The sequence below is a fragment of the Phyllopteryx taeniolatus genome, chromosome 2, assembly GCF_024500385.1.
Source record: "Phyllopteryx taeniolatus isolate TA_2022b chromosome 2, UOR_Ptae_1.2, whole genome shotgun sequence".
Classification (NCBI taxonomy): Eukaryota; Metazoa; Chordata; class Actinopteri; order Syngnathiformes; family Syngnathidae; genus Phyllopteryx; species Phyllopteryx taeniolatus.
In genome coordinates this window covers 40,248,920-40,272,913 of record NC_084503.1, presented here as the reverse complement: position 1 = coordinate 40,272,913, position 23,994 = coordinate 40,248,920, and the positions used below count along the sequence as shown (strand labels likewise).

General features: G+C 41.3%; 2 protein-coding genes across 8 annotated transcripts in view; one reads left to right on the top strand and one right to left on the bottom strand.

The window, feature by feature from the left end:
* rab11a (RAB11a, member RAS oncogene family) overlaps positions 1-3,852 on the top strand; it is a 31,858-nt gene extending 28,006 nt beyond the window's left edge. Inside the window, exon 5 of the mRNA XM_061766243.1 lies at positions 1,157-3,852. Coding sequence (XP_061622227.1) covers positions 1,157-1,293 — 137 coding nt within the window. The 3' untranslated portion in view covers positions 1,294-3,852. The remainder of the gene's footprint in view (positions 1-1,156) is intronic.
* Positions 3,853-3,988: 136 nt separating this feature from the next.
* The window catches only part of LOC133474472 (multiple epidermal growth factor-like domains protein 11), a 296,652-nt gene continuing 276,646 nt past the window's right edge, over positions 3,989-23,994 (bottom strand). For 2 of the 7 annotated variants that reach the window (XM_061766236.1, XM_061766237.1), the window contains exons 16-25: positions 22,209-22,337; positions 21,939-22,067; positions 18,826-18,954; positions 18,627-18,755; positions 14,120-14,341; positions 10,966-11,120; positions 8,865-8,934; positions 8,666-8,719; positions 7,532-7,750; positions 3,989-5,188 (exon numbers count right to left, since the gene is read on the bottom strand). In XM_061766236.1, coding sequence (XP_061622220.1) covers positions 5,004-5,188; positions 7,532-7,750; positions 8,666-8,719; positions 8,865-8,934; positions 10,966-11,120; positions 14,120-14,341; positions 18,627-18,755; positions 18,826-18,954; positions 21,939-22,067; positions 22,209-22,337 — 1,421 coding nt within the window. In that variant the 3' untranslated portion in view covers positions 3,989-5,003. Of the gene's footprint in view, positions 5,189-7,531; positions 7,751-8,665; positions 8,720-8,864; positions 8,935-10,965; positions 11,121-13,665; positions 13,981-14,119; positions 14,342-18,626; positions 18,756-18,825; positions 18,955-21,938; positions 22,068-22,208; positions 22,338-23,994 lie in introns of those variants that run through there. The other 5 variants (XM_061766238.1, XM_061766239.1, XM_061766241.1 and 2 more) reach the window with 5 other exon arrangements.

The window sequence follows — 23,994 nt, the reverse complement described above, 5'->3', positions numbered from 1 at the left end:
CCAATGAACGTGTAGGACTGTCTCAAGGATGATCAGAAGAAATGGACAGCACCCGAGTTTAATACGAGTGTCACAGCAAAGGGTCTGAATACTTATGGCTATGTGATATTTCAATTTTTCTTTTTTTAAAAATCCGTGAAAATTCAACAATTCCTTTTTTTTCTGTCAATATGGGGTGCTGTGTGTACATTAATGAAAAAAAATTAACTTAAATGATTTTAGCAAATGGCTGCATTATAACAGGGTGAAAAAGTTAAGGGGGTCTGAATACTTTCTGTACCCACTGTAAGCAGCTTGCATGAGTACATTATAAAAATGTACCCTATAATATCAATACATAATTTCATCTATGTTCTAGGCAAATAGTTAAACGTGGGTCCCCTGTGTCAATTCATTTCATCCATCCATCCATTTTCTGAGCCGCTTCTCCTCACTAGGGTCGCGGGCGTGCTGGAGCCTATCCCAGCTGTCATCGGGCAGGAGGCGGGGTACACCCTGAACTGGTTGCCAGCCAATCGCAAGGCCCATACAAACAAACAACCATTCACACTCACATTCACACCTACGGGCAATTTAGAGTCTCCAATTAATGCATATTTTTGGGATGTGGGAGGAAACCGGAGTGCCCGGAGGAAACCCACGCAGGCACGGGAAGAACATGCAAACTCCACACAGGCGGGGCCGGGGATTGAACCCGGGTTCAAGAGGCTAACGCTCTCTCCAGTCGGACCATCCTGCAGCCACACAATGTTTCGGCATCTTAACTTGTCTGGACAACAACTACTCGCTTTGCTGAACTACTACTGCATGCGCTAATAAACATAGCAACTCCTGTCATCTGCTCACATCACACATCAAACTGGAAACGTTGTTTAAGATGGCATATTTGAAAGCGAAAAAGTAGCACACATTTGACTAATTCAATGTAATTCTGTTTTATGACTATGGTAATTTCTATAATCAAAGTAAAACATTTTTCTTGTTCATGACACATGTACAGTATATTTCAGCCGATCCTTCTCATCTGTCCTTTAAATGTTCACATGGAAAATGATGGCTTTTACGGGCAATGTGAAAGGGACTACTGTAATAACTAGTGATCTCAGGTGAGCTTGATGTTGTCAAATTAAACATTTACCCTCTCCTCCCCCTCCAGAGATCTACCGCATTGTGTCCCAAAAGCAGATGTCGGAGCGCCAGGAGAGTGACATGTCTCCCAGCAACAACGTGGTCAACATCCAAGTGCAGCCCACTGAAAACAAACCAAAGATGCAGTGCTGCCAGAACATCTAGCTGTGCCCAACCTTGCCTCCAAAACCCCAAGCCCTCCAGTTTCTCCCTTTCCCCTTTGTTTCATTCTCCATAGCTCCTTTAGGGCTCCGGGGGCTGTGACCTGAACTCCGCCACTACTTTTAACCGCCCCCCCCCCCCCCCCCAAGTTAATGTCTCTGTATAAAAAGTCACTGTCTGGGTCTGAGCGTCTGTCTCTAGGCTTGTAAGGACAGAAGGCAGCAGGCGTTTCATATCACTTTAGATTTCATTCCAATTGTTGCGCTGACGTGTCACAAAAAGTCTTATGAATGTGATTTATTTTCCTCTTCTTATATCTTTATACTTTGTGCCCCTATTGATTCTTCCACATTTTTATGATCTTTCTCTGTATTGTATCAAATATTAACTATGAGTATATATGAATATAAAGCACATGGAAGTTGCTCTGAACTTTAGTCCTTTAAATGAGCTCCTGTTATTATAGACTTGCCTCTTTGCCACTTAGTGCAATGTACTGTTTAGGAAACCACAAGCAGGAGTGACCTTTGATCCCATTGCTGTGAACATGATGCTAGTGAAATGTAGAGCCGTCAGTCCTGGTTATACTGTGGAGAGGACGGAGGGAGCCAGCTAGCCTCTAGCGTGCACTGTTACAATCTCATTTACAAAAGAAGGCAGGTTGGTGGTAGCTTCGCTTGTTTTTCAAAAAGATGGCCATATGCTGTGCTGCATGTTTTATTAGGTAAGAGAGTCTCTGGGCTTTGCTATGGAAAACTGCTATCACCTTGAAGGTGCACCACCTTGAAAGGTCAACCTGTTCATTTATCGCCTGTCGTCACAGTGGCAGTCATGCTTGTGAGGTGGGGAATTTCTGCTCCAAATTGAAGAACAGGGCTTACATTGCGCACGTTTGACATCTATGCAGGAACTAGCATGCGGCTGTTCAGATATGTTTTTCTTGGTGCACTAGTTGAAAGCATTCAAATCACACTGACTTACGACAGCCCTCTATGGTTGTCAATGTTAAAATGTGCTTACACGTGAACACAAAGCTTAGACACACAGTTGGGCAACGCAGTTTGACTTGGTTGATTTACATTTTTTTCCCCCCCCTTGCACTGAGCTTAACTAGCTTTAGTAAACCCCTTCTAGTCTAGTTGTTAAACCTCTTCTGTCAGATTGGACTTTTTTTTAAATTTTTTTTTTTTTAAAGTGACACCACATCTGAATCTCATTTCCTCAGTCAAAAGTAATTTCAGTAAAATAGTTTCAGATATATTAAGTTCATGATGTTTAGCGAAAAGTAGGGGACTCATCCACTTTCTAAGCTTTTTTTTTTTTTTCTCTTCCCCGCCCACTTCTGGTCACACTGCCTCCTTCACTGTTCACCTTTGCATCCCCTTCCAGCACACACACACACACACACACACGTGGTCCATCCCCCTCCATGTTTTCCCAGTCACATAAAGCCTACTTTATACCAAGCTGCCTCTGACTTGAACACAATGCATGGCTTTTGGTGGGACTCCACGTTACCGCCTTATGTTGCTGACATCGATGTCCATCAAGTCTGCCCAGGGCAAGCTACAGTCCCCTCCAAAAGTATTGGAGCGGCAAGGTCATTTCCTTTGTTTTTGTTGTATACTGAAAACATTTGGGTTTCAGATCAAAAGATGAATGAGACAAAAGTTCAGCATTCCAGTTTGGTTTGCTTTTCTCTCATAGACAGCGCTCTGGTCTTCATATTTGCTTAACACCAAATGCAGTTTTCACAGGTGAAACCCAAAGCCAAAAACAAGCACTAATCTAAAAGGCAACACCTGAGCAGCTAGAAACACCCATCAGTCACATACTTTTGCTCACTGGAAAAGTGGGTGGGTTCAAACAAAAGGTTAACTGTCCTGAGTTGTTTAACACAGCTAGATGTAAATACCAGGAAATAAAAGCTGGAATTCTGAACCTTTGTCTCATATTCATCTTTTGATCGGAAACCCAAATGTCTTCAGTATACAACAAAAACAAAGGAATTGACCTTGCTGTTCCAATACTTTTGGAGAGGACTGTAAGTGTGGTCCAATACTCCAGAGTGTTCATTCAGCTTCTAGTCGTATCCTGCGTTGTGATGGCGTTGGCAGACATATACACTACCTGAACTTGGTGTATATGTTGAGACAGAAGAGAGAGGTGGGTAGTTCTAGCATGTGAGAGCCTGGCTGGCAGTACCAATGGCGTTTCCTCGAACAGACGGCGCCGCCAACCAAGGTTCTCCACACTCAATTTCTGGCAGTCTGATGACGAGTCAAGGTGATTTCTTTCATCAAAAAATGATTCCGGATCGTATTCCATATTTTTGTGTTTTGATTGAGTCTTTTTTTTGACATTTTTGTTTTGAAATTCAGTAACTGACTGTAATTGAAGTGTAAGAGTGAAATGATGTCATTTCAGTTATGAAGGGTTAAATGTGAGATGGGGGTCATAATGAATGGTCTTATGTTTTGTACAGCTTGAAATTGTACAATTGTGTCTATATCTTAAGTTATCAGTTCATCTTAATAAAGCGCACCAGTCATAAACCTTTTAGATGCTTTTGTATTTTCACTTTGAATTTCAATAACTTTGTGTGACCCGACTCCCTGAGGCTATGGCATTTTTATTGGTTGGAAACATGATCAGTAAAGAAGAAACCAATTTGAGTTCAAGATGCAAAAGAAAAAGAAGAAAAGGTACCGCTATACAAACTGGATCAATTTGGAACAATAACAGATGATAATTTGAGTGGTGAAGAACTGATTTGCAGTAGGTTCACAGTACTGATTTGTTTGAGTATGGCTTCCTACATTTATTAAAGTTCTACTTGATCTCTAATAATAATGATAAAAATTTAACATTGCCACAAAAGGGAAGAACGCAGTCTGTATGTTGCACCGGAATACTAGCAAGACGTTGCTTGAATATTAGTCTTAATCAGTCTTGTTTTATATCGAATCATCCCATTGGAAACTGCTATGTCAGTGTGACAGTCTAATGTGGAGTCTGGCAGATGACAAAATTAGCTTCAAGTGATGTAATAAGAATATTGCTGGCTAACGACAATAATATTTGGCATGCATGTGTATTCACCCTGATGCAACAAAAATTAACAATTACAAGTAGACAAAGTGTACAGCTAAGACATTTTTTTCTACAATACATACAAAAAGAAGAATGTAAACTGGAAAGATTGTGTAAAAATAGTGCTTATTAATGCTGTGGTAATTTTGCTTGCTTTGTGTGCGTGTGTGTCCTTTTCAGTGTCCACCTAGAGTTGAGTAAGCTGAATCAATCTAACTTGCTGACACAAATTTTGTGTGTGTGTGTGTGTGTCATGTGTCCAGGAGATCTATTCCACCAGTGAATATATGAAAAACATCCACAAAAAGGAACACTGCTGTACCTACCTACCTATATTTCCTCTACTGATTTTTTTTTTGTTTTGTTTTTTTTTTTTTGGGGGGGGGGGACAATGAAAACAAATAAGTTTTACACCTAAATTCAAACATGATAAACTATGAAATAGCAGTGCAGTGTAGTGGACACTGCATCTCACACCTGTTGTCCTTTGGAACCCCCACTTACTGAAAACTACAAAAAACAAACTGCCTCTTCACAGTTTCCAAGTTATTTCAAACTGGATTCAGTCCAGTTCACAGAGGGGCAGGCAGGATGGGTGGGTTTCCAGTGTGGGAGGTGTTCTAGAGCAGTGAGCCAGTGGGGCTTCCAGGCAGAGGAGGGCTGTGGCTGTGCGAGGGGCTGGGCCGCACGGGCAGCAGGTCATAGTGGCTGGGGATGTGGCTGTTCCTAGGCAGATCATAAGGGTTCTGTGGGTAACTGGGCACCACCACACCTCCAGCTCCTGGGATGATACTGATGGTGGGCTCTGGGAGAGACAAAACACCACAGTTGTCATTTTTTGTGGTCCTTATAAAAACAATATTACAAATCAATCAGAAAAAAAATTAGTTTTTTTAATACTGTATTGCAAGGGTGTCAAACGTTTTAGTTTGGGGCCACATTCATCACCAAAACGATCTCAAGTGGGCTGGACCAGTATGTTCCTGGCTTAATAAGATATAAATAATGACTATTCCAAAAATGTTCCCATTGTTCTGATGCATATAATACAAGTAAATTAGGAAAATATTCACATTACATCACATCTTGTTGCGCAACATGAGCAATCTGAAATTTAACAAAAATGATTTCAAATTGAACAGTATTATGAATCAGTTTTTTTTCCATTAACACTTGTACAACTTACAGCTGAAAGAGGATCGATATGTACTTAAAAAAAAAAAAAAAAAAAATTGTTAATCTGTATATATTTTTCATTCATTCATTTATCTTCCGTACTGCTTATCCTCACTAGGGTCGCGGGCGTGCTGGAGCCTATCCCAGCTATCTCCAGGCGAGAGGCGGGGTACACCCTAAACTGGCATTACCAGATAACTAGCAACCCTTTACTGCTCAGTGACTGTTTTTTTGTTTTGGTCAATGTCTATGTCTCCAAAGTGTTCTCTGTCAATTGACTGTCTGTTGTTGTACTAGAGTGGCTCCAACTACCGGAGACAAATTCCTTGTGTGTTTTTTGGACATACTTGGCAAATAAAGATGATTCTGAACTGGTCGCAAGGCACATTTAAACAAACAACCATTCGCACTCACATTCACACCTAGGGGCAATTTAGAGTCTTCAATCAACCTACCGTGCACGTTTTTGGGATGTGGGAGGAAACCGGAGTGCCCGGAGAAAACCCACGCAGCCACGGGGAGAACATGCAAACTCCACACAGGCGAGGCCGGATTTGAACCCTGGTCCTCGGATCTGTGAGGCCGATGTGCTAACCAGTCGTCAACCGTGCCGCCATTTTACAATATTCAGTTTCTTAAAATATTTCTAATATCAGTTGTCAAATCGTGAGTAGCAGCCAATTTCAGAATGTCATTTAATGGCGATTGTTTAGGGTTTGTCAGTGAGATCTCCAGTGGACAAAAATAGCAACAAAAGGTACTTTTATTGAAAAATAGCAGTTAATGTGCTCTATATTGCCACAGGCCGGATTGGAGCCCCTGACGGCCTGGTTCTGGCCTACGGACGGTACATTTGACACCTCTACTCTACTGTATATAGAATTTATTTTTCCTATTCAGGGTCACAGGGAAGTCTGGAGCCTAGCCTGGCTGATTTAGGATTGAGAGGTGGGGTGCACAGTGGATTTATCTCCTGTCAATCAAGGGACCAATAGTGATCCATCATCAATGGATTGCACTGCACCAATCAAAGCGCTTACAAGGAACAAGCAACAAGTGGAGATAATTGTCCTAAAATTGAACAATAATCACCGAAGATATTAAAAAATTTGTGGTAGATCACTGAAAAAATGCGACACGGTGGCCAACTGGTTAGAGCATCAGCCTTATAGTTCTGAGGACCTGGGTTCAATCCCCGGCCTCACCTATGTGGAGTTTGCATGTTCTCCCCGTGCCTGCGTGGGTTTTCTCCGGGCACTCCGGTTTCCTCCCACATCCCAAAAACGTGCACGGTAGGTTGATTGAAGACTCTAAATTGCCCGTAGGTGTGAATGTGAGTGCGAATGGTTGTTTGTTTAAATGTGCCTTGCGATTGGCTGGCAACCAATTCAGGGTGTAACCCGCCTCCTGCCTGATGATAGCTGGGATAGGCTCCAGCACGCCCGCGACCCTAGTGAGGAGGAGGGGCTCAGAAAATGGATGGATGGATCACTGAAAAAATAGAAAGTAATTTGAATTTAAAGTCTTGATTTTTCCCCCCACAGTCTTCTTCAAAGTCCCACTAGATGCACAGAATATAATTGTATGTTCTCAAGAAGGACGAGTTTTATTAATAATTTCTTGAACATATCCAAACAATTCAATACAAGACAGGATATCAAAAAAAAAAAAAAAAAGGGGGGGGGGGGGGGAAAGGAAGCTGTTATTTTTAGGTCAATTCTAAGACTGTTACATTTTGATTTGTTACCTGTTGTTGTTTTTTTTTAATTGTCATGGACTAAAAAAATTACATTTTTTCAATGCTGCCATTGACTGCTGTTGAATTCAAATATTCATGTTAACATGGAGGCTGGCAGTTTCATATATATATTTTTAAATTAAAATGTGAATAGAAAATTAAAGTTTTGGTGTTTGCACAGATTTGCTTAGCAATGACATGGGACAGTCCAATTTCCAAGTCTAACTAACATACCCATATTGTAGACATTCTTGGCAGGCACATTGGTACTGGAAATGTTCATGATGGTAGCAGCACAGTGGTGCGTGATGTGTTCATGGTGAGTTGGTGATTTCATCTCCACGTAGCTGCTCTCCGAGTGTTTGCACGCCAAACCAGGTGGGTCGTTGATGGTGGCGTACGGGTTTTCACTGTTGAGTGAGCAGGTGCTGGACATGGAGCTCTTCATGTAGTCTATGGAAGGTACAAACACGACAACGTTTATTGTCTGTGATGGCACTCGGCAGAAATATTCTCATCATCCTCATCCTTTCAAATAATATAGAAATGCTCTGTCAGGTGTTTTTGTAAATTTCAGGGCACATATGGGACAGAGTTCATTATTAGGAGGAAGAAATAGGTTAAAAGGCAGCTATTCAGTGGAGCTTAAAGGAAGAACAACACAGTGATGACTTTCAATGGAGAAGAGATTTCCTGAGTGAGTTTGGGGAGAGATGAGGGTGGCACACAGAGGAGAGGAATCAGTTGCAACCTGCAGACACAAACACATTTGTAAGGACAAGCTCAGACTTAACATGTCAACTGTGTAAGGAAACATTCAGGTAAAAGGTAAGATTGGGGACACTAGGGAATTCCACGCTGCACCTCTTTTGCACATCTTGTCTGCATAAATAATTTATATACAGTATCACCTTACTAGAGTAAATGTACTGAAAGGGCTTTTAAAATGTCACCTTGTTCACTCATTCACACAGTGGAAAATAGCTGATATCCTAACTGAACTGTTTGATGATATTTTTGCAGCAAAAGGGTGGTTAGCTACAGGTAATCTGCCTCACAGTTCTGAGGTTCAGGGTTCCAATCTTGGCTCCGGTTTTTGCCTGTGTGGAGATTGCATGTTTTGCCACTGCACTCTGTTAACTAAACCAAGGGGCCATACTGTTATGTACGTGAAGAAAACAAGTTCTGTGTCAAAGCGTCTAATATAGAATATTGTATGACGTTCAATGCTCCAATGTCAAGACACAACTGAGGAGGTTCAAAATGTAGGAGAGGCAATCATTGGCTGGGGAAAGTGTTCAAATGAGCGCATTGGCTGAAGAGTCTGAGGTGATGAGGTCACAAGCTGAGGTCCTCCACACAATGTACCTCTGTTGCGCGGCTCCACTTGGTAACTGTAACGCCGGTCAATGCAGTATACACCTGTGTGGTAATAACAAAGAATAGAACATTTTAAACAAGAGGGCCCCTCCACAGAAAAATAACATCGTATCTACATCTGAGGACCAAGCCATGAAACATGGAGCAAAAAGAGAGAGAATTAAAAAAAGGTGCACCAGAGACTGACCCATCTCACTGAGGTTACAATAGGCTCCCCACTCTGGAGCACTGTTCCTGTGTCGTCGTTTGGCCTTCATCTGGGAAAGAAAAGGAAACCTCTATTACATAAGACAGGAGAAGGGTTGGGGCATTGATTTATTATCCATCCATCCATTTTGCGTACCGCTTATCCTCAACTAGGGTTGCGGGCGTGCTGAAGCCTATCCCAGCTATCTTCGGGAGGTGAGGTGAGCACAACCTGAACTGGTCGCCAGCCAACATTTAAATTAAACTCATTGTAATCCCTCAGGGGCAAATTCAACACACTCACGTCGTCAATCATTGACTACTGTGACTAAGGTCGATACAAAAAAAACATGACTTGACACTGCTGTATATTTGTGTGCATATAACAGGGAACCAAATCTCACACAAAGGCAGATGTCAAAGCAAAAGTGGCGCACCTCTTATGACTTGAGGTGTCAAATTTAAGGGCCACATTATTTTATATGGTCCACTCAAGCAAACGAACGGGGTCCACTTCATATTTCTTGCTAAATGGATTTGTTCCTTTTCATTTTGTCAGAAAATCTGTACTGAAAATGTTCTTTACTTTTAGCAAATATTACAATCATATTTTCACCAAATCTCTTCTTAACATTAATTGATATACAGTGCGGTACTTAAACATGTATTTGATTGCCACAATTTTCCATGACTTTTGATTTTGAATTAAATTTGCTGTTAACAATAATGTGTGTGTTTGTATATATAGATATACATATACACACACACAGTGAGTATGGAAAGTAGTCAGACCCCCTGAAATGTTTCACTCTTTGTTATATTGCAGCCATTTGCTAAAATCATTTGTTCATTTTTTTCAAAAAGAAGAACTGAAATATCACACAGCCATAAGTATTCAGACCCTTTGCTGCTGACACTCATATTTAGCCTGGGTGATGTCAATTTCTTCTGATCAACCGTGAGATGATTCTACACCCTCATTGGAGTCCAGCTGTGTTTGATTATACTGATTGGACCTGATTAGGAAAGCCACACACCTGTCTATATAAGACCTTACAGCTGCATGTCATAGCAAATGAGAATCATGAGGTCACAGGAACTGCCTGAAGAGCTCAGAGACAGAAGTGTGGCAAGGCACAGATCTGGCCAAGTTTACACAAAAATGTCTGCTGCACTTAAGAAACCTAAGAGCAAAGTAGCCGCCATAATCCTTAAATGGAAGACGTTTGGGATGATCAGAACCCTTCCTAGAGTTGGCCATTCGGCCAAACTGAGCAAACAGAGAAGAACCTTGGTGAGAGAGGTAAAGAAGAACCCAAAGATCACTGGGGCTGAGCTCCAGATGCAGTCGGAAAGTCAACTATCACTGCAGCCCTCCACCAGTCGAGGCTTTATGGCAGAGTGGCCCGATGGAAGCCTCTCAGTGCAAGACACATGAAAGCCCGCATGGAGTTTGCTAAAAAAACACCTGAAGGACTCCAAGATGCTGAGAAATAAGATTCTTTGGTCTGATGAGACCAAGATAGAACTTTTTGGGCTTAATTCTAAGTGGCATGTGTGTCGAAAACCAGGCACTGCTCATCACCTGTCCAATACAGTCCGAACAATGGAGCATGGTGGTGGCAGCACCATGCTGTGGGGGTGTTTTTCAGCTGCAGGTACAGGGAGACTGGTTGCAATCAAACAAAAGATGAATGCAGCCAAGTACAGGGATTTCCTGGACGAAAACCTTCTCCAGAGTGCTCAGGACCTCAGACTGGGCCGAAGGTTTATCTTCCAACAAGACAATGACCCTAAGCACACAGCTAAAATAATGAAGGAGTGGCTTCAGAACAACTCCGTGACTGTTCTTGAATGGTCCAGCCAGAGCCCTGACTTAAACCCAATTGAGCATCTCTGGAGAGACCTGAAAATGGCTGTCCACCAATGTTCACCATCCAACCTGACAGAACTGGAGAGGATCTGCAAAGGAGGAATGGCAGAGGATCCCCAAATCCAGGTGTGAAAATACTGATGGCTGTATTAGCTCAAAAGGGTGCTTCTACTAAATACTGCGCAAAGGGTCTGAATACGAGAATGTTCGAGAAGCCATGTAGGCCTACCTTGGTGGAGCGCCTCTTGTCCGGTTTGGCATAGTGGGCGGCATAGGTGCAGGGTCCCAGCGTGCAGTAGCTGGGGTTGGAGAAGCAGTGGCCTATGGAGCTGTTACAAGGTGACGACTCTGCAGAAGCGAGCGGGCCAGTGCACTGAAGCCCTGCTGTCGCCATATCACATGACCACAATGTTCTCTTGTCTTCTACACATCATCACTTTATATACAGTACATAAATAAGGTGAACATGACAACCAAACTTAAATGTCTGGTAACTGGTGTACAAAGCTGGAAAGTAATAAAAAAAGACATGAATACTGGAAAGAACTTGTTAAGTGGCACTTAAACAATTTGATGACGGTGTACGCTGCAATGGAAGCATTAGATTAACTCATTCAACCCAGATGCTGCATCAGGAGCATCAAGAAGCACAGGATCAAACCTGTAATCTTTCAGTTGCGAGACAAACACTAATTTTTGTGAGAACATTGACTACTTACAAAAAGTTAAGGATATTAGGCTTTGGGGTGAGATTTCAGGATGGACCTAAAACTTGCCGTTCTCTAACAGGGAGCTGAACGGCAAAATTCATCACAAGCGTGTGACCCATGAATGGACCGATACATTTCCTGGTTCGAATTGAACTGAAACAGGCCTCTATGGCATGCTGTTCACATTTCAATATCATGAGACCAAGGTGACACCTAACAATTGATCATTAGTACCCTGCCATTGTGAGGCTTCAATCAGGATGTTCTCAGAGGCAAGTGGTCACTGAGCTTAGAGAGTCAGACTCACAGTGTCATCAGCAGGTTGGACACAGACAGACTGGAAGAATCATCAAAATGGATTGAAGTGGACATCCTTGGAAATTGATCAAACAGGTATTCGGCTCCTTGTCAGAGAACAGCAAGTTCTGCAAAACGTCCTGAAACATTGATCAGTTGGACATATGCTTTCAAGAGTATAGAGACCTGTAAAAGTCATTGTGTATTTTAGGTTCATCCTTATGATTATACAGTTGAAACTAGAAATTTACAAACACTATATGAAAAGACATGAAATCAGACTAAACATTTGCTGTTTTAGGTCACTTATGATTACCAAAATTATTTCTAATTGCTAAATGCCAGAATAATGTGGATTTTTTTAAAAGACATTTTGTCCTTACTTTCTTCTGAATCAGAAATGTACATACATTCATTAGTATTTGGTACTACTGCCTTGACACTGTATGACTTGGGTCTAATGTTTTGATATCCTTCCACAAGCTTCTCAAAATAGTTGGCAGAAATTTTGGCCCATTCCCCCTGACAGAACTGGTGTACCTGAGCCAAGTTTGTAGGCCGCCTTGCTCGCACATAACCTTTCAGGTCTGATGATACATTTTCAATAGCATTAAGATCAGGGCTTTGCCATCGCCACTCCAAAACATTGATTATCCTGAAGCCACTTTGTAACTAGTTTGGCAGTGTACTTCGGGTCATTGTCCATTTGGAAGACCAATTTGCGCTCAAGCTTTAACTTCCTGGCTGATGTCTTGAGATCTTGCTTCAGTATTTTCAGATAATTTTATTTTCCTCATGATGCCATCTATTTTGTGAAGTGCACCAGTCCCTTCTGCACAAAACAACCCCACAACATGATCCTCCCACGCCCGTATTTCAAACTTGGGATGAGTGTTCTCAGGCTTGCAAGCTTCCCTCTTTTTCCTCCAAATGTAACGATGCTCATTATGGCCAAACAGTTCAATTTTTGTTTTGTCAGACAACAAGACATGTCTCCAAAAATGAAGGTCTTTGTCCCTACGTGCATTTGCAAAATGTCATCTGTTTTTTTAATTTTTATTTTCAAGTAATGGCTTCTTCCTGGCAGAGTAGCCATTAAGTAATTCTTTCATTGTGGATTGACACACTCTTACCAGCTTCAGCCAGCATCTTCACAAGGTATTTTGCTTTTCTTCTCGAGTTGATTTCAGACCAAACCACATTCATCTCTGGGACACAGACCCCGTCTCCATCCTGAGCGGTACGATAGATAGACATTCCCATGGTGTTTATACTGTACTTGCATATAATTGTTTGAAAAGACGAACGTGGAACCTTCAGGCATCTGGAAATTGCACCCAAGTATGAACCAGACTTGTGCAAGTCCACAATTCTCTTCCTGATATCTGGCTGCTTTATTTTGGCTTTCCCATGACGTTACACAAAGAACCCGCTTGCTTGAGGTGTGCCCAATTCAAATACATGCACAGGTGTATCTCTAATGAACTCAAATGTTGTCAATAAACCTAAGCTCGCAAAGGAATGACATCATCACTTGGGTTTCCCCCAAATTGTTAAAAGGCATAGCAATCTTACTGTATGTAAATTTCTGACTTTGAAGAAAGTAATGAAAATTTTGCCCAGAAAACCTTTTTATCATTATTCTGGCATTTAGCAAATGGAAATACAGTAATTTTAATAATCTTAATTAACCTAAAACAGGAAAGGTTTAGTCTGATTTCATGTCAGACAGTGTGAAAATATATCTTTTTATATAGTGTACGTAAACTAAAAACCGTGTTTCAACTGTATCACTACACTGAACAAAAGAGAGAGCAATGGAAACAACACGTTTCAAAATAGCAGTGACAAAAACAAATGGGCCTCATCCCAATCTCTTAATGCTGAATGCTCTTGTTTTTAAGAACAGCCTCAAGACCCACCTTTGTAATTTAGCTTTTAAATAATTATTTGTTTTTCCTTTTTTATCTCCATCGGGATAGACCACTCTTGATCGTCTTTGCATCTGCAAAGTTGTGAAGAGTAACAGTTACTTTTAACACTTGATAACTTGAAACATTACGCATAATTTGGACGTTTGTGGTGATAGTAATAATTCAGCCAGGCAGACGGTTCATTTGTGACACGCGCCAATGACGTGATGTCATCTTTAGCTCCTCTGTCAAGCTGCTCGTCTCCTCGATGGAATTTCTGGTGGGAGGTGCAAGCATGTAAACAGAGGAGCGAGGAGCAAGCACCTAGGAAGTTACAAAGATAGAAATGAGATGAGCCCATTGTCTATTTCAGCCTCTGCTGAGGAAAAAATGACAAGCGAACGAGAGCAAGAGAGAGAAAGAGGAAAAGAGAGAGAGAGAGAGAGAGAGACCGAGACCTTACCTGAGAGGGAGTAGTCAGTGGAGTTGATGTGCAGGGTGGGTGTGTAGGTGACACTCGGGATATGGTGGCCTCGGTAGCGCAACCAAACCACCAGACCCAGCATGGCCATAATGAGCAGCAGCAGAAAGATGATGCCCAGGATGGCGCCTGCTGACTGACGCTCGGATGCAAGAGCAGGGCTGATCTTGGTGTAAGGGTTCAGCTCCTCCATCAACAGGGCTGCTGACAAGTCAAATTGATGGTCAACATGTAAAAATGTACTGTCGGTCTACAAAACTCTGAATGGTATAGTCAAGTGCTTTTGAGACTTCCAGACCCTTCAGTTTGTGGGGTCCGGGCTTATTGAGTGTTTCTACAACCAGAACTAAACAAATGGAAGCTTTGTTTGGTTTCTATGCATTTCAACTGAACACCTGAGGTCTGCTTAAATTTTCCCCATTATATTGTATATATATATATATATATATATGTGTAAATATGGCCTGGAAACCTTATCGTGCACTGTTGGTTTTTCATAAATTGTCTTTTCCCTTTGGCTTGAATCTGTTTTTTCATTTTACCGTTGTTGTTTTTTTTTTTTTCTTTTACCTTTTTAGTTAGCTTTAATATTGAGATTTTATTGTGATTTTCATCTTTTCATTTTATCTTGTTTATATTATTATTATTTTTAGAGCACTCTAGATTTTCCCTGTCTATGAATTTTTGCAATAGAAATAAAATTGCCCTCCCTATTAAATTGAGTTTTATTAGCTTTCTGATGGGATACTAGTGATTATGACATTGTTTATAGGCATACATAGCACAGTGTATTTAGGTATGTGATTTTTATCATCTCATATTTTGTTTTATGATAGTGGTAATATCCACTTTATGTCAACATTTGACGGTTGATGATTTATGATCTTATGCCAGAAGCGTTGACGTCATTGGAAGTGACGTCTCCGGAAATCGGACCGGAAATCCGGCCGGAAATCCCTAGTAATTGATTTACGACCTTAGGGAATAGATAGGTGCCCGAGGCATCCCTTCAGTAGTCCCTCACATCCGGTCACCTTTCCAATCACCTGTTGATAGATTGATAACACAGTTGTCAATAGATTTACGAACCTTTGGGAGTCCCCAAGAGGGCCCCCTCTGGAAAACCAATTGACCCCTCCCACCCAGCAGAAGCCCTCTTTCCCCCAAGCGGGTCCCCCGCAATTCCAGTCACATCCTCACACCTCACCCCACCACATATTCTCAGCCATGCTCTAAGGACTGTGTCGCTAGATTGATAACAAACCCAAAATGTTCAATTGTGTCAAAAAAAAAAAAAGAATAATGTTATGAAAATCCGTTATTCCCATGACACCTATGGGTGATCTCTTTATGTCAATAAACAGTCCATTTTTTTCAGGATTCCTCTCCTTATGTTTACGGGAAGTCATCCTCTAGCAACAGCAATACTGTTCAGCCTTGTATGCTGTGTTCTTATAAACCATAGAAAATGTGTCATCTTAAATTTTCTAGAGGACCGCTCTCAAAGAGGCGAGTCAGGGCATGCTCAGTCTTGAGCTAATGCATTGATGTCACAATATTTCAACATACATTATATTGTAATAGAAAATACTTGACTTGGCATACTAGCAGAGACGGGAGTAAATCCAAGGCATAAGTACTGTGAATTTCAAGTTTAGGATGAAAGTATGTACGTGTGCGCACGTGTGTGTGTGTGTGTGCTTCTATGGACAAAACGAGGCCATGAGATTTTACACATGTGCAGACCATTGTCTGAGCCCTCATACATTAGCTTCAGGAATTCCAAGGACTGCGCCCTTCCCCCACATACACACTCACATTTTTTAAAATGTGATTTTCTGAGTTTTCTTTAAGACAGTGGTCCCTAACCACCGGTCCGCGTACCGGTACCTGGCCGTGAGGCATTTGTTACCGGGCCGCAGAGAAAGAATGACCAATTTATATAATTTCTGTTGTATTGCAATTCGCGTGTCAATGTGTTTTATTTTGAAAATTTACAGCATCTTCTTTGCCGCAACAGCTGATTTATATATATATATATATATATATATATATATATATATATATATATATATATATATGGTTATTGGTTATGGTTGGAATTATATATCACATACATTAATTTATAGAAATTATACAAGATGATCATGTCAGTATCTGGTTAATGAAAACTGTAGTAGTGAGAAAAAATACAAATGGTTCAGAGAATAAGGTTTTGTGTTTTAGCACAAATACTGAAATACTGTATTACGCAACGTAATCAAATTTCTGTCTTTTATTGTAAAAAAAATAAAGGTAAGATGGCAACTCAGACCTTAGCGTTCAATTATACTGGCACCCATATTTGTCAAATTAAATGATATACATGTATTTAAGTTTTGTCTGAGGACACCTGCCATGAAGAAAACTACATTTTAGTTAGTTTAGTTTAGTTCGGCTTCATGTCTGCAAACCATGGTCATGCTTGTTAGCGTAGTGTCCACAAGACATCAGCAACCCCGTTTTCCAGATTTGGTCACGTGACAATCCACTTATGGTGGTTTGGCAAGACAAAAAACAAACAAACAAAAAAACACCACACAACGTCATAGGGACATGCCCCATTATCTTATGATTCAATGCTCCATACGTGTCAGGACATGTCTTGTACATTGCTTCAACATTATAGATAAAACCTAAAAGCATCCAGAATTTGGCTTGAGTCGTTGGCCAACTTCTAAGCAGTACCCAATGGTCTGCTCCGTATCCCTCACAACCCCACCTATGGTCACGAGCTGTGGGTCATGATTGAAAGAACAAGATCCCGGATACAAGCAGGGTGTCCGGGCTCTCCCTTAGAGATAGGGTGAGAAGCTCGGTCATCCGGGAGGAGCTCAAGAGTAGAGCCGCTGCTCCTCCGCATTGAGAGGAGCCAGATGAGGTGGCTCGGTTATCTGATTACGATCCCTCCTGGACGCCTCGCTGGTGAGTTGCTCCGGGCACATCCCACCGGGAGGAGACTCTCCAGGACACGCTGGAGAGACTGGCCTGGGAACCACTCGGGATCCCCCCGGAAGAGCTGGATGGAAGAGGGAATTCTGGGCTTCCCTGTTAAAGCTACTGCCTCCGGATAAGCGGAAGAAAATGGATGGAGTTCTTGTTTTTTCTTGTATGAGGCTGAAAAGTATTGTTGTTTCTTAATGATGACTTCCCGTAGGTGTGAATGTGAGTGTGAATGCGTGTTTGTTTCTATGTGCCCTACGATTGGCTGGCGACCAGTTCAGGGTGTACCCGCCTCTCGCCCGAAGACGGCTGGGATAGGCTCCAGCACGTCCGCGACCCTAGTGAGGGTAATGCGGTTCGGAAAATGGATGAATTGATGGACTTCCCATAAACATAAGGAGAAGAATCCCCTCAGTTTTCTATGCTCAAAACGGCCTGGGAAAAAGTCACATACAACCTTATGTATGCTAATTGGAAACGTGACTAGCACGCTCCTAGCGGAAGAGCTGTAGAGAGGCAGGTGTGTGCTCTGTTTGCATGTTGCTGTATGGATAGACGATGACATCACTGTGACGGGTCAAGACCGAACATCCCCAGACATGCCTTTGGGGGGGCTGATATGACAATTTATGATTGACTATAAGAACATATATGTTTGACTGTTTTATTGACATAAAGAGATGTACTGTAGGTGTGGTGGGAATAAGGGATTTTCGTAACATCAATTTTTTTATGACACAATTGAACACTGGGTCTGTGTTATCATTCTATCGACAGGGTCCTTAGGGATTGGTTGAGAATGTGTGGTGGGTTGAGGATGTGACAGGAAGTGCGGGGGCGCCGCTTGGGGGAAAGAGGGCTCCTGCAGGTGGGAGGGGTCAATTGGTTTTCCAGAGGGGGCCCTCTTGGGAACTTGTTCAATCCCAAAGGTCGTAAAATCTATTGACAAGTGTGTTATCAATCCAAACAGGTGTTTGGACTGGTGACCGGATGTGTGGGACCACCCAGGGGGTGCCTTGGGGACCTGTCTATTCCCTAAGGCCGTAAATCATGTTCCTGGGATTTGCGGCTGGATTTCCGGTGACGTCACTTCCGATGACGTCAACACTTCCGACATAAGTTCAAAAATGATCACCTGTCAAATTCTGACATAAAGTGGATATGACCACTCTCTTATAATTAATCCGACCTTTAAAGACCCCTTCATGGATCTAAGTCAAAGCAATTTTCGACTGTTTTAAATTGAGCTAAAGAATGTGCAAATTGATTTCAGTCTCTTTCATGGAAAAATGTAAGCATTCCAATATAAATGAAAAACAAGGCTTTATTGAACTTTACAGAAAATGGCCACTGCATTTGCCCCAAACAGAGACAAAATAATAAAGCTCTATTTCCGAACATGCTGTTAATAAATCCCTCAACATTTAGTAAATACAACATACAAGATCCCTGTAGGATAGATGTATTTGTTTCCCAGAGCCATATGCTAAGACGGGAGAAGACTCACCTTGGTCACAGCGGATGCCTTTGAATCCAATGCTACAATAGCAGGTTCCTGTCACGTAGTCGCATGTGGCGTTGTTCATACATTCACAAAGTTGCTGGCAGCCATAACCAAATGTCCCAGCAGGACACTCTGCATTTGGGAGGAGAGGTTTTAAACAGCTCACAGTTTGTGCAAATGAAACAATGGAAGCAATACTCACTAAGTTCACAGCTCTCTCCAATGAACCCTGTCCTGCATGAACACTGCCCACTGATGTGGTCACAGTCAGCCCCGTTCTGACAGTGACAAACTTCAGCACACTGAGCGCCGTAGAAACCTGTTGGGCAGCCTGAAGGAGGACAGAAAATAATATAACCATTCAGGACGCTGGTTGACCTCCAATGTGTTGGAAATTTTCTATTATTTGGGAAATCAGGAAAATGTAATCCATTAAAAATTGTTGCAAAACCTTTATTAACTAAGGTAACATACAATATTTTAACATGCCTAACCCTCCTCAAATTTACAACCCTTTGGACAACTTACTGGCTAAAATGTACACACACAAACAAACAGCTATAAAATCCTCATCCATCAATACTTTTGCTGCTTTTTTTCATAAATCCCTTAAACAACTTCATATTTGTGCAAAACTACCAAACACATTGTTGGGGAGGATTTCAACCATCCCGTGACCCTAGTGAGGATAAGCGGTAAAGAAAATGGATGGATTTCAATCATAGGGCAGCACGGTGGGCGACTGGTTAGCACATCTGCCTCACAGTTCTGAGGACCTTGGTTCAATCCCCGGCCCCGCCTGTGTGGAATTTGCATGTTCTCCCCGTGCCTGCGTGGGTTTTCTCCGGGCACTCCGGTTTCCTCCCACATCCCAAAAACATGCATGATAGGTTAATTGAAGACTCTAAATTGCCCGTAGGTGTGAATGTGAGTGCGAATGATTGTTTGTTTACATGTGCCCTGCGATTGGCTGGCGACCTGTTCAGGGTGTACCCCACCTCTCGCCCGAACATAGCTGGGATAGCCTCCAGCACGCCCATGACCCTAGTGAGGATAAGTGGTAAAGAAAATGGATGGACGGATGAATGGATTTTAACCATTTAAATGCCAGTTTCATAGAATTTAATCACAACCCCCCCCCCCCCCCCCCAAAAAAAAAGCCAATTATTTCCCATGTAATTAGCAACGTGGCAAGATTTTCCCAAAAATGTCCAAAAATCAGTTGATGGATTTTGGAGAAATTGGGTCAGAAAAAATTGCCTTTATGGGGAACATTTTTGTTTTATTGTGCCAATAGAAAAGGTGGTCAGAAAACACCAAATGAGAATAAAAAAGAATAACGTGAGTATTTCTCAGCATTCCCCTCAACCCTTTTGTTTCGTCTTCTACTTGGGGAACACCTTCTCTGATTGGCTGACAAGTTTAAATAAAAATATCCACCAATAAACTTGTATGGGCCAAAATTGCAACGGGTTCTCCAAATTGACGTCAAAATTACTGTGACGCCTTAAACGGCGACAGTTCCCCTAAAAACTCAAGTTAAGTAGCACAAATGGATCATTACTGTTGAAAAGCGCAGTGTGGGAAGTACAATAGATAATGTACTTTTACGATTTCATGATTTATAGGGCTAGAAAAGATGAAAATAAAAGATTCATGGATCCGTCAAAGATTAGCAACAAAAAGGTAAATCTTTTTATATTGTTATAGCATAGTTGACAAGTCATTTTTGAACACTTGGAAAATGAGGGAAAAAAACGTATTTTTAATTGACGTAACATACATCTTCTACGGTGGCCTAGACACATCCCAACACAGATGAATACACAACGGATATGCAAAAGCCAACATATAACGACATTAATCCACAACACAGTGACATTAAGGCACATCGGAAGTGAGCCCTGCTTCCTGTCTGTATCATTCGTCCGGGTTACCAGGGACTCACTCATATTGTCAACGGACCAAGTGACTAGATCGAGAAGCTGCACAAGTTTTAATGAACCACATTTATGACAAAAAAATAACTTTCACTTACTTCACTTACCTCAACTTTATTAATTGATGTCATGACAAGGATAGATATTGTTTATTCATTAATTCATTCATCCATCTTCCATTCCGCTTATTTAATGTTTTGAAATGTTTTTTTTATTTTAGCTTTTGGTGATACGGGTAAAGTGAGGTATTAAGTTGTAATCCCAACTTTAATTTCATTAGGTAAATGTTTTAATACATTTTTTTGTCAGTGTCAGCATCATTGGCGTGTGTGCCCTGCCACAGGTCCCTGAAGTGTGGCCTTTTCGTGTCAATCTCTATATATCATTTAATCAAAGTCTAAATTGATTTATTTCAGCCACTAACAGTGAGATGAACATAAGAGAATCAAAACAAAATAAAAAAAAACAGGGTTGATCACTAATTAGTGAGCTGACCGCTTTCGAATTCAGCCCAGCTTTTGGCGCCTCCACAGCAGTTGCTTTTAGAAACGCTTTTCAGACCACTTGCGCACAATATTCCATAAAATAAAAGGCCCATGTAGGTTCAGCGGGTGTTTGAGGTGCGTGACCTGAGCCAAAAGCGAGTGGAAGGACAGTAGGACACTGTCGCCACTTAGCATGTTGGTATGTTACTAAATACAGAAAAACTAATTTTTTACCCATTTTTTTGGTACCTGGAAATACGTTACGTGATTTTAGCAGAGGTCCGCCAAAATTGCGTTTTGTCATTGTTTCATACAAGGTAATACTTGATATTTTCAAATTTGCAGTTCCATTGTGTGTTAATTGTCGTTGTGTTGTGGCGTTTGCAATTATTGTGACCTTTCTCGGCCACCATAACCTTCTATACCACTGCGCCTCGATCCCCTTATGTTAATTTGGGTCGTGAGCACCCCTAGTCCGTGAGTGTGCTGGAGGTGACTTCGGGAGAGAAGCAGGGTACACCCTGAACAGGTCGCTACACAATTGCAGGTACATATAGACAAACAGCCATTCACACGCATATTTACTCCGAGGAAGGCATGAGCTTGGATTCGAACCCCAAACATCAGAACTGATTTGGGCAATTACATGTGGCTGTGTAAGACATGTAGTTTTGCTGATCCGCCACAAGATGGAGGAAGCACTTTAGAATGAAAAATGATAGCGTGTAACATCGCAGTGTGCTTCCATCCTCTGGATCAGCGTATGATGACATTGCTTATCTTGTACAAAAAAACAAAAACAAAACAACGACAAAAAAATTTTTAAACCTGTGATACAGTCAAAGCATTAATTGATGAAGTAACTTCGATTGAGCTTGTGAGAGACATACGCTGAGTACAGAAGAGCCCTGTCCATCCAGGGCTGCAGTCACACTCTCCATTGGTGGGGCTACACTGGGCATCATTGTGACAGTTACATGTGTGAATGCAGTCGGGACCCCACGAGCCCTGAGAACAGGCTGACAACAAGACACACACAAATATGTCACTGGGGTGACTGGATGTGCAAGCCAAAAAGTCTGAGTGGCCCAAAAGGCAAACAAAGCTGCAAGTAGCCAATATTATGTACTGTATGTACAGTATTATTATTCATTTCTTACATTTGGAACAGTCCTCGCCAATCCATCCAGGGTAGCACTGACACGAGCCATCAATGGGATTACAAGTGCCATTGTTTGTGCACAAGCACGTCTCGGCGCAGTGTTTACCATATTTTCCACTTGAACATACTGTTGACACACAACCAAAAAAGAATAGAGTTTTTGTGTGTGTGTGTTGGGGGGGGGGATTGCAAAAAAATTAGACCACAATAAATAATTTCGAATATTCCCCCCCAAACTACATCTTGTAATTGGAACATGTCATATGAAAAGGAAAAGAAATCTGTTGAGAGGCAGAGGGTGGTGGGGCTATACAGTATAAGTACAAACTGTTCGTTGCTTAACTGTGCAGTACAAGTACTTTGTTGAATGAACTTTTCACGATATTTGCCAAATCGTCCTTGTAAAACAGATGGGGTTGAGATTGGAAAGATGCATAAAAACAAATTTCTAGGAATGGTAATAGGCTGATAGATTTGGCGGGAAATCACACATTAAACACATAAAGTCCACGATTTCAAACAAAGTAAAACATATCCTAGATTACAAGTCACTTTACACTCTACTGTTCTTTATTTCTGCCATACCTTCTGTACTGTGCTGAGATTTGGGGAAACAACTACAAAACGTCATTACAGTCATAAAAACTCTACAAAAGGAAGCATTAAGAACCATACAGTACATACTGTAAGGTTGGTTATAGGAAAAACAAATAAATTATTTCTACAGTCAAGATTATTGAAACTCTTAGCTATACAACCCCAATTCCAATGAAGTTCGGACGTTGTGTTATACAATGATTTGCAAATCATTTAATTGAATACACTACAAAGACAAGATATTTAATGTTCAAATTGATAAACGTCATTGTTTTTAGCAAATAATCATTAACTTAGAATTTTATGGCTGTAACACATTCCAAAAAAGCTGGGGCAGGTGGCAAAAAAAACAGTTGAGGAATGCTCATCAAACACCTGTTTGGAACATCCCACAGGTGAACAGGCTAATTGGGAACAGGTGGGTGCCATGATTGGGCATAAAAGGAGCTTCCCTGAATTGCTCAGTCATTCACAAGCAAAGATGGGGCGAGGTTCACCTCTTTGTAAACAAGTGCGTGAGAAAATAATCGAACAGTTTAAGGACACTGTTCCTCAATGTACAATTGCAAGGAATTTAGGGATTTCATCATATACGGTCCATATCATCATCAAAAGGTTCAGAGAATCTTGAGAAATCACTGCATATAAGCGGCAAGGCCGAAAACCAACATTGAATGCCCGTGACCTTTGATTCTTCAGGCGGCACAGCATCAAAAACCGACATCAATGTGTAAAGGATATCACCACATGGAACACTTCAGAAAATCAATGTCAGTAAATACAGTTCAGCGCTACATCCGTAAGTGCAACTTGAAACTCTACTATGCAAAGCAAAAGCCATTTATCAAAAACACCCAGAAACGCCGCTGTATAATAAGCACCCCCAAAGTTGACCTCTAAATTCTGGAAAACCCTATGTATAATGCATTTTTACAGTGCATGATTTTGCTTCTACCCATATGATCAAAACATTGAGTCTTTTCTGTATTTTGTTAGTTTTTATTCAAAGAATTATTCTGAAATTAAGGACTTTATTTGAACAGGTAATACTTTTTTTAATTAACTTCCTCTTATTTTGAAATTCACAGCCCTACTTTTATTTCGTAAATTAGAAAACACACAGTTGTGCTCATATGTTTGATTACCTAGGCAGAATTGGTAAGATGGGTACAATTCTTGAAAGAAAA